The 14,386-nt window shown below is 46.5% G+C and overlaps 1 protein-coding gene and 1 pseudogene across 2 annotated transcripts; both read right to left on the reverse strand.

Moving 5' to 3' along the window:
• Nucleotides 1-1,389: 1,389 nt before the first annotated feature.
• LOC146391915 (protein NLRC3-like) lies at nt 1,390-3,045 on the reverse strand (the record flags this gene model as incomplete). Its single annotated transcript, XM_084922903.1, has 1 exon — nt 1,390-3,045. A coding segment is annotated over one exon (1,656 nt), but the record flags the coding sequence as incomplete, so codon positions are not given.
• Nucleotides 3,046-3,706: 661 nt separating this feature from the next.
• Nucleotides 3,707-14,133, reverse strand: LOC146391916 (protein NLRC3-like; annotated as a pseudogene). The gene is made up of 5 exons (XR_014799744.1): nt 14,108-14,133; nt 13,492-13,593; nt 10,957-11,192; nt 9,039-10,840; nt 3,707-3,892 (listed from the first exon to the last, which is right to left on the reverse strand). The product of XR_014799744.1 is annotated as a protein NLRC3-like (transcript).
• Nucleotides 14,134-14,386: the final 253 nt, after the last annotated feature.

Consider the following 14,386-nt stretch of genomic DNA (forward strand, 5'->3'; position numbering starts at 1 on the left):
GTTAAATCAGTTGAAATGAGATCTCTGCTGATGATCACATTTGAGAAACTTCTAAAAGATGTAAAATCCCACCTTGTTCCCTTTGAGAGGAGTAAGAAGTATGGTGTCTCTTGCTCCACAGACTGTTCCTGCACCTCATGTAGACAAAAAGCGGTCTTCATTACAGGGTGGTTCTGGGAATGTACCAGGGCCAGGTGGCGAAGCAGACCATCGTCCGCCGACGGGCTGTTGTGACCTTCTTGCTCGTGGGAGGCTGAGTCATCAAAAGGGTAACTGGCGACCACAGTGCCACCATGCAGGCCCCCTGACAGCACAAATCCCCTCTCCTGGATCCATCTCATCACCTCCATCACCTCGGGGATATCAGCTGGATCCACGGTGGCCAGATTATAGCCAAGGGCTAATTTCCATCTGTTGTCCGGAGACTGTAGTTTGGGTACAGCAGGTGGAGGCCCAGGCAGCCGAGGTGGAGGCCCAGGCAGCCAAGATGGGGGCCCAGGCAGCCGCGTTGGTGGCCAAGGCCGCCGAGGTGGAGGCCCAGGCAGCCGAGGTGGAGGTCCGAGCAGCTGGGGTGGAAGCCCAGGCAGCTGAGGTGTAGGCCCAGGTAGCCAAGATTGAAAACCAGGCAGCAGAGGTGGAGACCCAGGCAGCCGTGGTGGAGGACTGAGCAGTTGAGGTGGAAGCCCAGCTAGCTGAAATGAAGGCCCAGGCAGCCGAGGTGGAGGCCCAGGCAGCCGAGGTGGAAGCCCAGGCAGCTGAAATGGAGGCCCAGGCAGCTGAGGCAGAAACCCAGGCAACTGAGGCGGAGGCCCAGGCAGCTGAAATGGAGGCCCAGGCAGCTGAGGCAGAAACCCAGGCAACTGAGGCGGAGGCCCAGGCAGCTGAAATGGAGGCCCAGGCAGCTGAGGCAGAAACCCAGGCAACTGAGGTGGTAACCCAAACAGCAGAAGTGGAGGCCCGGACAACAGGGGCGTAAACACTATTAGCTGAAGATGTAGCCTTACTAACTGGGATGGTGGTTGTAGCACAGTTAGTTGAGGTGGAAAGCAATGCAGAGATAGCTGTGCCCATAGGCTAACTAGGCTAATTAGTTCTAGCCAGTCCAAATCACTGATGTTTAAATTAGGTCCAGGATTTAGTTCTATATCACCTGGGGGTGGTCTAGCATGACCAAAATCCAAGAATCTTGTGAACAAAAGATGTTGACTCCATTTGGCTGGGAAAGTGGTATAATTATCCAGCTTTCTTGGACATGTCGAACTCCACAGAATATAAAAATGTATAAAAACAAAAAGACAAGTTGATGTCAAGATCCAGGGGTTTTTAGATGGTTTTTTAGGTGGGTTTTTTGGCAAAAGCACAGGACCTGCCAAGCTGTGTGTCTGCACCCTAGCAGCCATCTTGAAAAAAAAAAAAAAAAAAAAAAAAAAAAAAGATCTCCTCCACTAGAGAACGATCATTCAGTTCATTCAGACAGTGAAACAGATTGATGCTTTTCTCTGCAGACAGATTCTCACTGAGCTTCTCCTTGATGTACTGGACTGTTTCCTGATTGGTCAGTGAGCTACTTCCTGTCTGTGTCAGCAGACCTCGTAGGAGAGTCTGATTGGTCTGCAGCGAAAGACCCAGGAGGAAGCGGAGGAACAAGTCCAGGTGTCCATTTGGACTCTCTAAGGCCTTGTTCACAGCACTCTGGTGGAGAGATTGGAGTTTTAGTTTGTTAAATAGTTTAGACCATGTAGAGGTTGTTTGTTGTTCTTCCAGCAGATTGAGTCCAGAGTTGATGACGGTCCGATGGACATGAAGAGCAGCCAGAAACTCCTGAACACTCAGATGGATGAAGCAGAACACCTTGTCCTGGTACAGTCCTCTCTCCTCTTTAAAGATCTGTGTGAACACTCCTGAGTACACTGAGGCTGCTCTGATATCGATGCCACACTCTGTCACGTCTGATTCATAGAAGATCAGGTTTCCTTTCTGCAGCTGATCAAAAGCCAGTTTTCCCAGTGACTTAATCATCTTCCTGCTCTCTGGACTCCAGTGTGGATCTGTCTCAGCTCCTCCATCATACTTGACCTTCTTCACTTTGGCCTGAACCACCAGGAAGTGGATGTACATCTCAGTCAGGTTCTTGGGCAGCTGTCCTCCCTCTCTGGTTTCCAGCACATCCTCCAGAACTGTAGCAGTGATCCAGCAGAAGACTGGGATGTGACACATGATGTGGAGGCTTCGAGCTTTCTTGATGTGGGAGATGATCCTGCTGGCCTGCTCCTCATCTCTGAATCTCTTCCTGAAGTACTCCTCCTTCTGTGGGTCAGTGAACCCTCTGACCTCTGTCACCATGCCAACACAGTCAGAAGGGATCTGATTGGCTGCTGCAGGTCGTGTGGTTATCCAGAGGCGAGCAGAGGGAAGCAGTTTCCCCCTGATGAGGTTTATCAGCAGCACATCCACTGAGGTGGACTTTCTAGGGTCAGTTAGGATTGTAGTTTTGTGGAAGTCCAGAGGAAGTCGACACTCATCCAGACCATCAAAGATGAACATAACCTGGAAGTCTTCAAAGCTGCAGATTCCTGCTTCTTTGGTTTCAGTAAAGAAGTGATGAACAAGTCCCACCAAGCTGAACTTTTCCTCTTTCACCGCATTCAGCTCTCTGAAAGTGAATGGAAATATGAACTGGATGTGCTGGTTGGCTTTGTCTTCAGCCCAGTCCAGGCTGTATTTCTGTGTTAAGACTGTTTTCCCAATGCCAGCCACTCCCTTTGTCAGCACTGTTCTGATTGGTTCATCTCTTCCACGTGAGGCTTTAAAGATGTCTTCTTGTCTGATTCTTGTTTCTGGTCTGTCTGGTTTCCTGGATGCTGTTTCAATCTGTCTGACCTCATGTTCGTCATTGACGTCTGCAGTCCCTCCCTCTGTGATGTAGAGCTCTGTGTAGATCTGATTCAGGAGGGTTGGGTTTCCTGCTTTAGCGATGCCCTCAAACACACACTGGAACTTCTTCTTCAGGGTGGATTTAAGGTTACGTTGACAAACTGCAGCTTGAATTACCCAGCATTAGAGGCAGGTGTGAAAAAATAGATTTTCCTATTTAAATGGTTTTAATTTGAATAAAGCTGAAGCAGCAGCTCACAGTCACAGTGGATTTCCACTCATGAAAAAGCTCTGGCTGCTTCATTTCTCATCTCATATCAGAGACTTTAATGCTTCACTGAAGCTGTACTGTGATGCTTCCATATTCCAGTGAGGCCTCCATAATGATTTCAGCTGTTCTGTACACACACTGTGTGCCCTGTATGGCTCAAAGTCTCTGCAGCCTGTTTTTATCTGCTATCATCAGATCTTCATCATCCTCATTCACATCCCTCACACACTCTACAGCCTCATCAGCACTGACTTCATCTTCACTGACTGATGGAGCACAACATGAACCTGTGGAGGCTGAAACACTGTCCTGTCAAACATCTCCCCGTCACCACTCCACTTCTGTCAGCCTTTAAATGAACCCTGCTCAAGTCTGTCACTTCTGTTTGGAGCCAAAAGGAAAAACTTTTGTTCAGTCGTTTGCAAAGACAACATTTCTGAAAGCACTCAAACTTCTTCACATTTGTCTTCATCCTGAACACATCCTGAACATTTAGGAACTAAAGAAAGTTTCAAACATCAATCAAAGACCTGAAATATAGAAAAACAACAACAGCCGCAGTCAGTGAACTCACCTTAGAGTCTCCAGTCGACAGTTTGGACTCTCCAGTCCAGCACACAGAAGCTTCACTGCTGAATCCTGCATTTGTTCCCACTCATGTCCAGCTCTGTCAGATGGGAGGGGTTGGACTTCAGAGCTGAGGCCACAACTTCACAGTGAGACTCTGAGAGCCAACACCGAGTCAGTCTGAGATGATAGAAAATATAAAATGTGTTATTATAAAACCAGAAAATCTGCATTATAAACACAGACTGAATGTATATGAAGACAAAACAGAGTGAGGTCATAATCTGATGAATCTGCTCTTCACGTCTGTGCTTCAGCTCCTCTTACTGTGTTTGACATGACACAACGATTGAGTCTCTCTCAGACCTGCAGACTTTTAATGAGAATCTTTGTTTGGCTTTAATCTGCAGATGAAGGAGGAAGATGGTGTCACATTTAGGCTTCCATAATGTCCACAGTCTGTCACTGAGATCTGATCCAGAGTCAGAGTGAAGACACACATTTGGACTGTTTCCTGTTTTGAATCTGACTCCAGAACATTTTGAATGAGTTCAGCTCAGTGAAGAGTTCCAGCTGGAAAGATGATCTCTGTTTGCTTCCTGCTGTCAGGTACGACTGTTCACGTCCACATGCAGGAAAAACCTGCTGACTGTTACCAAACGGAGCAGAAATCTCATCACTGGACAATAATGATGAATGAACTCAGAGCTGCTGATATCAGATCTGATTTCAGGGGAACTAAACACAGAAATGATTGGCTCATTTTAGCTTTCTGAGCCATTATCTGCTGGTGTGTCGCTAGTTGGCAGAAAATGATTTGTATTCCTGTTCAGGGCTTCAGTGTTTATGAGTCCAGATCCAGGTGACAGCAAGTCAAAATGATGTTACCTGTCTGTGTCCAGCAGCAGCCTGTATTCACTTTGAATATTGTTATAACCTGACATGGATCAGTTTGTCTTTGATTGGTTTGTAAATGTCACTGTTTCCATTGGACCTGAGTGACGGTACAAAGACAGAGAGGGAGAGAAAGGAGAGAGAGGATGGAGACAGCAAAGAGAGAGCAAACACAAACAGGTGAGAGTGGACAGGTGACCAAGGTCAGCAACCAATCAGAGAGCTTCTGTTTGACCCACAGTCACTGATGATGACTGCACATAACCAAGCAGTGTGTTACTCTGATATCAAATATGGATCCTGCTCTTATAATAATGATCATCAGATGATATTATTGTGTTATTTTGTAGCTGAATACGATGTTTGTGTGATTATAAGTGAAAGAAGCAGTGAGGAGGATGGAGAGAGAGAGAGGACAGAGGCTGAAGTTACAAACACTAAAAGGATTTTTCATGGATTTCATGGATGATTTGAGTCAAAGGAGCTTGCAAAGAAAAGCGTCTGGACTTCTTTAAGTTACTTGAAGACGTTTCACCTCTCATCCGAGAAGCTTCTTCAGTTCTAAGGTCAAATGGTGGAGAGTCCCAGATATAAACCTAGTGGGAGTATCCCCCCACAGAGGGACAAAAGGACTCCCTGATGATCCTCTAATCGCCTGAGCCAAGGTGTGAAAGCGGGTGTGGGTCCCAATCAGCCAGAGTTTCGGGTGTGTTCATTGTGAAACCTGGCCCCACCTTATCATGCGAATTCCTGAGGTCAGAGGCCCAGGATGTGAGTGGGCGTTAAGGCGTCTGGGAAGGGATCTCAAAACTGGATTATAGATGGCAGAGAGTTGGTGTCGTAAACCCCCGCCTCTGTTCAAAGATGGTCGCTCACAGTGGACATAGATGGCTTCTTTCACTCCTCTTTCAAACCATCTGTCCTCTCTGTCCAAAATGTGAACATTGGCATCCTCGAAAGAGTGTCCTTTATCCTTAAGATGCAGATGGACTGCTGAGTCTTGTCCTGTGGAGGTGGCTCTTCTGTGTTGTGCCATGCGCTTGTGAAGTGGCTGTTTGGTCTCTCCAATGTAGAGGTCTGGGCATTTCTCGCTGCACTGTACAGCATACACCACATTGTTAAATCTGTGTTTTGGCGTTTTGTCTTTCGGGTGAACCAGTTTTTGTCTGAGCGTGTTGCTGGGTCTGAAATGCACCGGGATGTCATGCTTGGAGAAAACTCTCCTAAGTTTTTCTGATACACCGGCTACATAGGGGATGACAATGTTGTTGCGTCTGTCCTTCTTATCCTCCCTCGCTGGTGTCTGGTCTTCTTTTCTGTGCCTCTTTGCTGACTTTAAGAACGCCCATTTAGGATAGCCGCACGTTTTGAGTGCTTCCTTTACATGTGTGTGTTCCTTCTTTTTTCCTTCAGGCTTAGAGGGAACATGTTCTGCCCGGTGGTGTAGGGTCCTAATTACTCCAAGTTTGTGTTCCAAAGGGTGATGGGAGTCAAAGAGGAGGTACTGGTCCGTGTGTGTGGGCTTCCGGTAAACTTCGATGTTGAGTTTGCCGTTCTCTTCAATGTGCACAGCGCAGTCCAGGAAAGGCAAACAGTTGTCCTTTGTGTCTTCCCTGGTGAACTTGATGTTTTTATCCACAGCGTTAATGTGCGCAGTGAAGGATTCCACTTCTTGTGTCTTGATTTTGACCCAGGTGTCGTCCACATATCTGTACCAGTGGCTGGGTACTCTTCCTTTGAAAGAGCCAAGAGCCTTCCTTTCCACTTCCTCCATGTAAAGGTTGGCTACAATAGGTGACACGGGGGAGCCCATGGCACAGCCATGTTTTTGTCTGTAAAAGCCTTCGTTGTATTTGAAATATGTAGTGGTGAGGCAGAGGTCTAACAGTGTGCAAATCTGATCGGGTGTGAAGTTGGTCCTGTCCTCCAAGGAGCTGTCTTCTTGTAGTCGTTTTCTGACAGTCTCCACGGCCTCCGTGGTGGGTATGCAAGTGAAGAGAGAGACTACATCAAAGGACACCATGGTTTCATCTGGGTCCAGGGTAAGTTTCTGGACCTTGTCAGTGAAGTCGGTGGAGTTCTTGATGTGGTGTGGGGTGTTCCCCACAAGGGGAGCAAGGATGGTAGCAAGGTGTTTAGCAATGTTATAAGTGGCTGAGTTTATGCTACTGACTATGGGTCTGAGTGGGACAGCTTCCTTGTGGATTTTAGGAAGTCCGTAGATGCAGGGTATGGCATCCCCTGGGTAAAGGCGGTGATATGTAAGGCGGTCAATAATTTTGTCCTTTTCAAAGTCTTGAAGGCAAGCTATAACTTTCTTTTTGTAGCTGCTTGTGGGGTCTCGCTTTAAGGCTTCGTAGGTATTATTGTCACTGAGGAGAGTAGTGATCTTTGTATGGTAATCTGTAGTGTTTAGGACCACGGTGCATCTTCCCTTATCAGCTGGTAAAACAGTGATGTTGTGGTCTTTGCTCAGGGAAGCGACGGCCTTCTTTTCCTGTATTGTGAGGTTGGATGGAGGGACTTTGGCACTGGAGAGCGTGGCTGAGACTTTCATCCTGATTTGCTCTGCTTCTGTCTGTGATAATTTATTAATCCGTATGGCAGATTCTGTGGCTGTGATGAGGTCCACTATGGGCAACTGTTGTGGAGAAACACCACCACTACATATTTCAAATACAACGAAGGCTTTTACAGACAAAAACATGGCTGTGCCATGGGCTCCCCCGTGTCACCTATTGTAGCCAACCTTTACATGGAGGAAGTGGAAAGGAAGGCTCTTGGCTCTTTCAAAGGAAGAGTACCCAGCCACTGGTACAGATATGTGGACGACACCTGGGTCAAAATCAAGACACAAGAAGTGGAATCCTTCACTGCGCACATTAACGCTGTGGATAAAAACATCAAGTTCACCAGGGAAGACACAAAGGACAACTGTTTGCCTTTCCTGGACTGCGCTGTGCACATTGAAGAGAACGGCAAACTCAACATCGAAGTTTACCGGAAGCCCACACACACGGACCAGTACCTCCTCTTTGACTCCCATCACCCTTTGGAACACAAACTTGGAGTAATTAGGACCCTACACCACCGGGCAGAACATGTTCCCTCTAAGCCTGAAGGAAAAAAGAAGGAACACACACATGTAAAGGAAGCACTCAAAACGTGCGGCTATCCTAAATGGGCGTTCTTAAAGTCAGCAAAGAGGCACAGAAAAGAAGACCAGACACCAGCGAGGGAGGATAAGAAGGACAGACGCAACAACATTGTCATCCCCTATGTAGCCGGTGTATCAGAAAAACTTAGGAGAGTTTTCTCCAAGCATGACATCCCGGTGCATTTCAGACCCAGCAACACGCTCAGACAAAAACTGGTTCACCCGAAAGACAAAACGCCAAAACACAGATTTAACAATGTGGTGTATGCTGTACAGTGCAGCGAGAAATGCCCAGACCTCTACATTGGAGAGACCAAACAGCCACTTCACAAGCGCATGGCACAACACAGAAGAGCCACCTCCACAGGACAAGACTCAGCAGTCCATCTGCATCTTAAGGATAAAGGACACTCTTTCGAGGATGCCAATGTTCACATTTTGGACAGAGAGGACAGATGGTTTGAAAGAGGAGTGAAAGAAGCCATCTATGTCCACTGTGAGCGACCATCTTTGAACAGAGGCGGGGGTTTACGACACCAACTCTCTGCCATCTATAATCCAGTTTTGAGATCCCTTCCCAGACGCCTTAACGCCCACTCACATCCTGGGCCTCTGACCTCAGGAATTCGCATGATAAGGTGGGGCCAGGTTTCACAATGAACACACCCGAAACTCTGGCTGATTGGGACCCACACCCGCTTTCACACCTTGGCTCAGGCGATTAGAGGATCATCAGGGAGTCCTTTTGTCCCTCTGTGGGGGGATACTCCCACTAGGTTTATATCTGGGACTCTCCACCATTTGACCTTAGAACTGAAGAAGCTTCTCGGATGAGAGGTGAAACGTCTTCAAGTAACTTAAAGAAGTCCAGACGCTTTTCTTTGCAAGCTCCTTTGACTACGATGACCTGGATGACTGAGAACCTTCACAGACATGGATGATTTGAGTGATTTCCAGCAGGACACTTAAACATGTCAGTGGACGTCCTAAAGAACATATTCACTGATATGAAACGTGTCATTGAACAGGATTAATATCAGTGGAAACATGGTGGAAACAGCTGTGACTGCATGGATGTGACACACTTCAAATCTGTTCTCCACTCTTGGATTTGGGATCCATGGAGCTGCTGCTGAGTCTGTACAATAAAGGAATGGTGTGGAAGGTTGCAGCGTACGGACGCAAACACTTTGTGGTTACAATCTGATTTTATTTTCAAAATTAAACTACTAACCTACACTGATCAATGATGTTAATGATCACATCTGGACTCACCGAGCCTTTCTGCAGTTCCTCACAGCTGGAATCAGTCTCTGTCGTCCCCGCTCTGATGTTTTGTACTTCTGCAAGTCAAACTCATCCAGAACCTCCTCTGACATCTGCAGCATGAAGGCCAGAGCTGAGCACTGGAACTCAGAGAGTTTCTTCTCTGATCTGTTCTCTGACTTCAGGAACTCTTGGATCTCCTGAAATAATGAGGGGTGGTTCATCTCCATCAGACAGTGGAAGATGTTGATGCTTCTGTCAGGAGAGATTTCATCACTGTTCATCTCCTTCAGGTTGTTGATGACTCTCTGGATGGTTTCTGGACTGATCTCTGTCTGACCCAGCAGACGTCCTAAGAGTCTCTGGTTGGACTCCAGACAGAGACCATGAAGGAAGCGAACAAACAGGTCCAGGTGGCCATTTTTACTCTGGAGGGATTTATCCATGACTCTCATCAGCAAATCATCAGAAAATGAAATGTAATAGTAAGGATCATCTGGACTATTTTCCAGGAAGTTCTTCAGCACCTCTGTCTTCCAGCTGGTGAAACAGTGGAACATGTAGACAGCAGCCAGAAACTCCTGAATGCTCAGATGAACAAAGCAGTAGACTGGTTTCTGGAAGATCACACACTCTCTTTTGAAGATCTCTGTACAAACTCCTGAGTACACCGAGGCCTCTGTCACATCCAGACCACACTGCTCCAGGTCTTCTTGGTAGAACATGATGTTTCCTTTCTCCAGATGTTCAAACGCCAGCCTCCCCAGCTTCAGAAGAACTTCCCTGTCAGCCTCCGTCAGCTCCTGTGGATTCGTCTCATGTCCCTCATGGTACTTGTTCTTCTTCCTCTTTGTCTGAACCAGCAGGAAGTGTGAGTACATGTCAGTCAGGGTCTTGGGCAGCTCTCCTCTCTGCTCTGTAGTCAACATGTGCTCCAGAACTGTAGCAGTGATCCAGCAGCAGACTGGGATACTACACATGATGTGGAGGCTCCTGAATGTCTTCATGTGGGAGATGATTCTGCTGGACAGCTCTTCATCACTGAATCTCCTCCTGAAGTACTCCTCCTTCTGGGCATCAGTGAAGCCTCGTACTTCTGTTAGCCTGTCAACACATGTAGGAGGGATCTGATTGGCTGCTGCAGGTCGGGAAGTTATCCAGACGAGAGCCGAGGGAAGCAGATTCCCCTGGATGAGGTTTGTCAGCAGCTGGCTGACTGATGACTTCTGTGTGACATCAGACAGCAGCTTCCTGTTGGTGAAATCCAATGAAAGTCTTCTTTCATCCAGGCCGTCAAAGATGAACAAAAGCTGAGAGACAGCCAGCTTCTCTGCTGTGACCTTCTGTTGGATGGAAAACATGGAGCAGCTCCAGAAGACTGTACTGCTCATCTCTGATCAGGTTCAGCTCCCTGAATGAAAGCAGAACCACCACACTGACATGTTGGTTCTCCAAGCCCTCTGCCCAGTCCAGAGTGAACTTCTGCACTGAGAAGGTTTTTCCAACACCAGCCACGCCGTTGGTCAGAACCACTCTGATGGGTCTCTGTTGGTCAGGTAAGGCTTTAAAGATGTCCTGGCACCTGATTGGAGCGTCATGGAGGGCGTCCATCTTGGAAGCTGTCTCCAGCTGCCTCACCTCATGTTGGGTATGAACCTCTTCACTCTGTCCCTCTGTGATGTAGAGCTCAGTGTAGATCCTGTTGAGGAGGGTTCTACTTCCTGTTTCATCACTTCCTTCAGTCACACGTTCACATCTCCTCCTCAGACTGATCTTATGTTCATCTAAAACCTCCTGCAGACCAACATCTGCTGAAAGAAAGAAAAACAATGAGACTAAAGAGAAAGAAAACTCTTCAATGTCTGAACAACACAAGAAGTCCAGTTTTCAGAAATTAGTCCATCAGCAGACAGATGTTCAGTCTTACTTTGTACACAGCTGCTCTGACTGGCTGTCTGCAGTCCAGCTCTGCTTCTGGATCTTTCTCCACACTGGGGACAGGAGGAGTCTCCTGATGAAGCAGACTGGTCCCAGTATGAGGAGATGCACTGTCTGCAGAACCAGTGTCCACAGCTGGTAGAGACTGGATCCTTCAGGACGTCCTGACACAAAGCACAGCAGGACGGCTGCTCCTCCTCACAAACACCACTCCTCTTCCTCTCTCTGTGAACACATTTCTTTATTACTAAAAACATTTACTGTTAGTGAAAAACATCCAGATTTGACCAAACTGCAGTTCCTCACAGTTCCTTTGATTTCATCAACACTAATGAGCTGCTCTTCCTGTCTGCCTGTCTTATTAAACACTGAGTGATGAATACAAACTCAACACTTCCTGCAGACTTCCTGACTTCACAATAAAAGCTTTCCATCAGAGAGAGACAGTTATGACTTTCACTGTTTTACAGCCGCTGTGTGCAGATTATCTGGGTCAGTCCACTCTGAAGCAGCTTAGAAGTGTCCGTGTAGAGCCGTGGTCTGACACACAGAGACTTCTGATTTTCTCTTTTTAAACAAACATGATGAAGATGAGCAGGTTTCTCTTCTATTATAAACTCTGTGTCTCTCTGGCTGGCTCATGATGGCTTTTCAGGTTTTATGTTTTGCTCTCTCCTGCTAGCGTTTTGCCTGCCTGGGTGGAGCTTGTAATGGCCTCTCGCTCTTGGTCCACACAGTTATGGTGATTACACCACCTGTTGCTGATTCACCTGGGCTTACCGGTAACCATTTAAAGCTGCGGCATCGAGCAGTTTGTCGCTGGGACATTGACCCTCCTGTGTTCATGATCTCAGCTCCTTGCTAAGAAATCTCTCTCTAAATTCACCAGTTGGGTTAACTTTGTGTATACTTTGAGTAAATATTTCCCCGGACCTGGTTACAGATGCTTACCTGTGACTCCCGTGTGTGGCTGTGTGAGTGGAGAGCAGGACAAGAGTGACTGAAGAGGAGTGAGTGTGGACTCCCTTCCCTCTTTTCCCTGGAGCCCTGGACCCCCTCCCCAACTCACTGTACATATATAGAGCACTGTGGTTCACCCCTTTGGTAAATAAACTGTCACCTTTTTGTTTGTCAGAACTCAGTCTGTGCTTGAGTTCCTCTGTTAGCCATGACATTTTGTTGGTTCTCTCTCTTCAGGTCCCTGTAAGTGTTTGATCGGCCTTTCTAAAACATTATATTTATCCTGCTTTGATTGTTTTGTGTGCTGAGGGACATTGTTGCACGATCCACTTTTTCTTATCACTCAAATATCCTGATACTTTCAGAAAGTTGGAGAGCTCTCCTGGCTTGCTTAGTCTTTGCTCTGTACTGCAGTACTTGCATTGGTTTCACTGGACAAGTCTGCGTGTGAATCTACAACTGATCTGACATTGTGGCACAAACACAGTAAACAAACACTACGAGCACCTTGTTTCATGTGCAGTGGCTTTCTTCTCATTCTGTTACTGAACACTGTATGAAAAGCCTCTCACTGCCAGCATCCTTCCAGCCCCACGACAACAAGTCCAACTCACATCTTCACAACACCAAGAAGTTTTCCCCTTTTCTTTGGAGAAACTGAGAAGCCAATAGGATTGTAGCTCAAACTTGCCCACAGTCCTGCTTCATCACTGCTCACTCCTACCTGTGTTGGTGCTCAGTGGACAGTCATAGCCTGCTGCTAGCATGAATGCTAAATGTACTGCTGTGGATGATCAGTAGAAAAAGATGTTGTCAGTTTGACTGTTTGCTGTGTTTAAAGTGTTTTTCTCAGTTCATCTTTATTCAAAGTGCATTCGGGGCTTTAGCTGACAGCTCTTTGTGCTAACAAGCTAAACTCTCTTAGTTTAAGCCAACAGACTTTACCAAACACAAAGCCTGCTGGTGCCTCCATGGGTTAGCTTGTGTGACTGGTGTTTACACCAATGAAATCTAAATCACACTAATGTGTCCTCCAAGGTGTTTGGTGGGAGCACCGAGTGAAACATAAGAGCTCTGGTAAAATAACAAACAGGGCTGTGAGAGCAACTGAAGTGATAAAAATACTGTTTGAAGATAAAAAACACTTTGATGTTCTCTCGTCACCTAACAAAGTCCAAACCCTGTAAACTATTTTAGCTTTAATAATTGTGGATTCAGGTATCCTGAACCCATCTTTGGACATTTGTAATTAAATATTTTAAAACTCCATCAAAGACTCCTGATGTGGCTGTTTGGAGAAGGAAAAGAGGGACAAAGTGGAGCGTCGAGCTGAGGCTTCATTCACTGCAAACCTACAGTTATGTTTTCTTATTTCTGCTGTTTGCATGTTCACAGCTGAAATAAAGCTGCCTCTTTGACTTCATCCTGTTGTGTTTGGGTCCAATCCTGCCTGCCACACAGCGCTACAGGACAAAGTCTAATATTTTTATCTTTTTAATGAATCTTTGGTCATATTTATCCAAGAAAACACAAACATGTAAAGGAGTCATCACAGTTCTCTGACCTCGTTGGTCCAGGTTCAGCACTGAAGTGTGGAGGGTCATGTATGGACCAGTCACTCCTTATAGATGGACAGCTGGAACCTGCAGACTGTGACCTCTGACCTCTGCAGACACAAACATGTTTTATTCAATGATCAATTCTCTGATAAAGTGATTGAAGCAGCTGTGATCACACAGACTGCAGATAATGCAGCTGTTTCCTGTCAGTAACAGTCCTCTTAGATTAGAGTTCAGCTTTTTACAGGAAAACAAATGTCCCTGAATGCAACAGCGAGACACAGTCTGCCTGTGTGGCTGTGATAGCTGCCGTTAGGAGCGCTCATGTGTTTGCAGTTAGACGAGGAGATGTTACCATCATGGACATGTTAACAAATCCTGCAGCATCACGTGGCACAAACACTTTGTGTTCCTGTCATCTGCAAGCAACAGGAAGTTCATTAATAAAGGCGGGATGGAGACGTGACTGTGATGGTTCTCCTTCATCCAGCTGTTACACACATCTGGGCTCACACGACGAGCCTTTGTCTAATACAGCAGCTGCTCTCTGAACACTTTTCTGAAGAGGAGCTGCACAAACCTTTGTTTGCTTTCTAGAGCAGCGTATCAAAGTCAAACTACCCACTGCTAGCAGCTGTTTCTATCATAGTTTAGGATCCAGATGTGTGAGGTCTAAATTTACACCTCTGATTAAAATACATAGTTAAAAACAGCTAATTGAGTCCAAATGTGTCTTAAAACCAGATAAACTGACAGTTACAGCTGAGCGTGTGTGTCCTTGGAGACACTGCTCTGCTACAGAGATGCATTTTAGAAACCAGGAAACATCAAAATCATTTAAATCAGAGAGTTCTTGTTACTAACAGCTCACCTCTCTGCAGCAGACACAGGCTGGACGTT

Source organism: Perissodus microlepis, chromosome 3, assembly GCF_051167445.1.
Source record: "Perissodus microlepis isolate ML-2025 ecotype Zambia chromosome 3, ASM5116744v1, whole genome shotgun sequence".
Lineage (NCBI taxonomy): Eukaryota > Metazoa > Chordata > Actinopteri > Cichliformes > Cichlidae > Perissodus > Perissodus microlepis.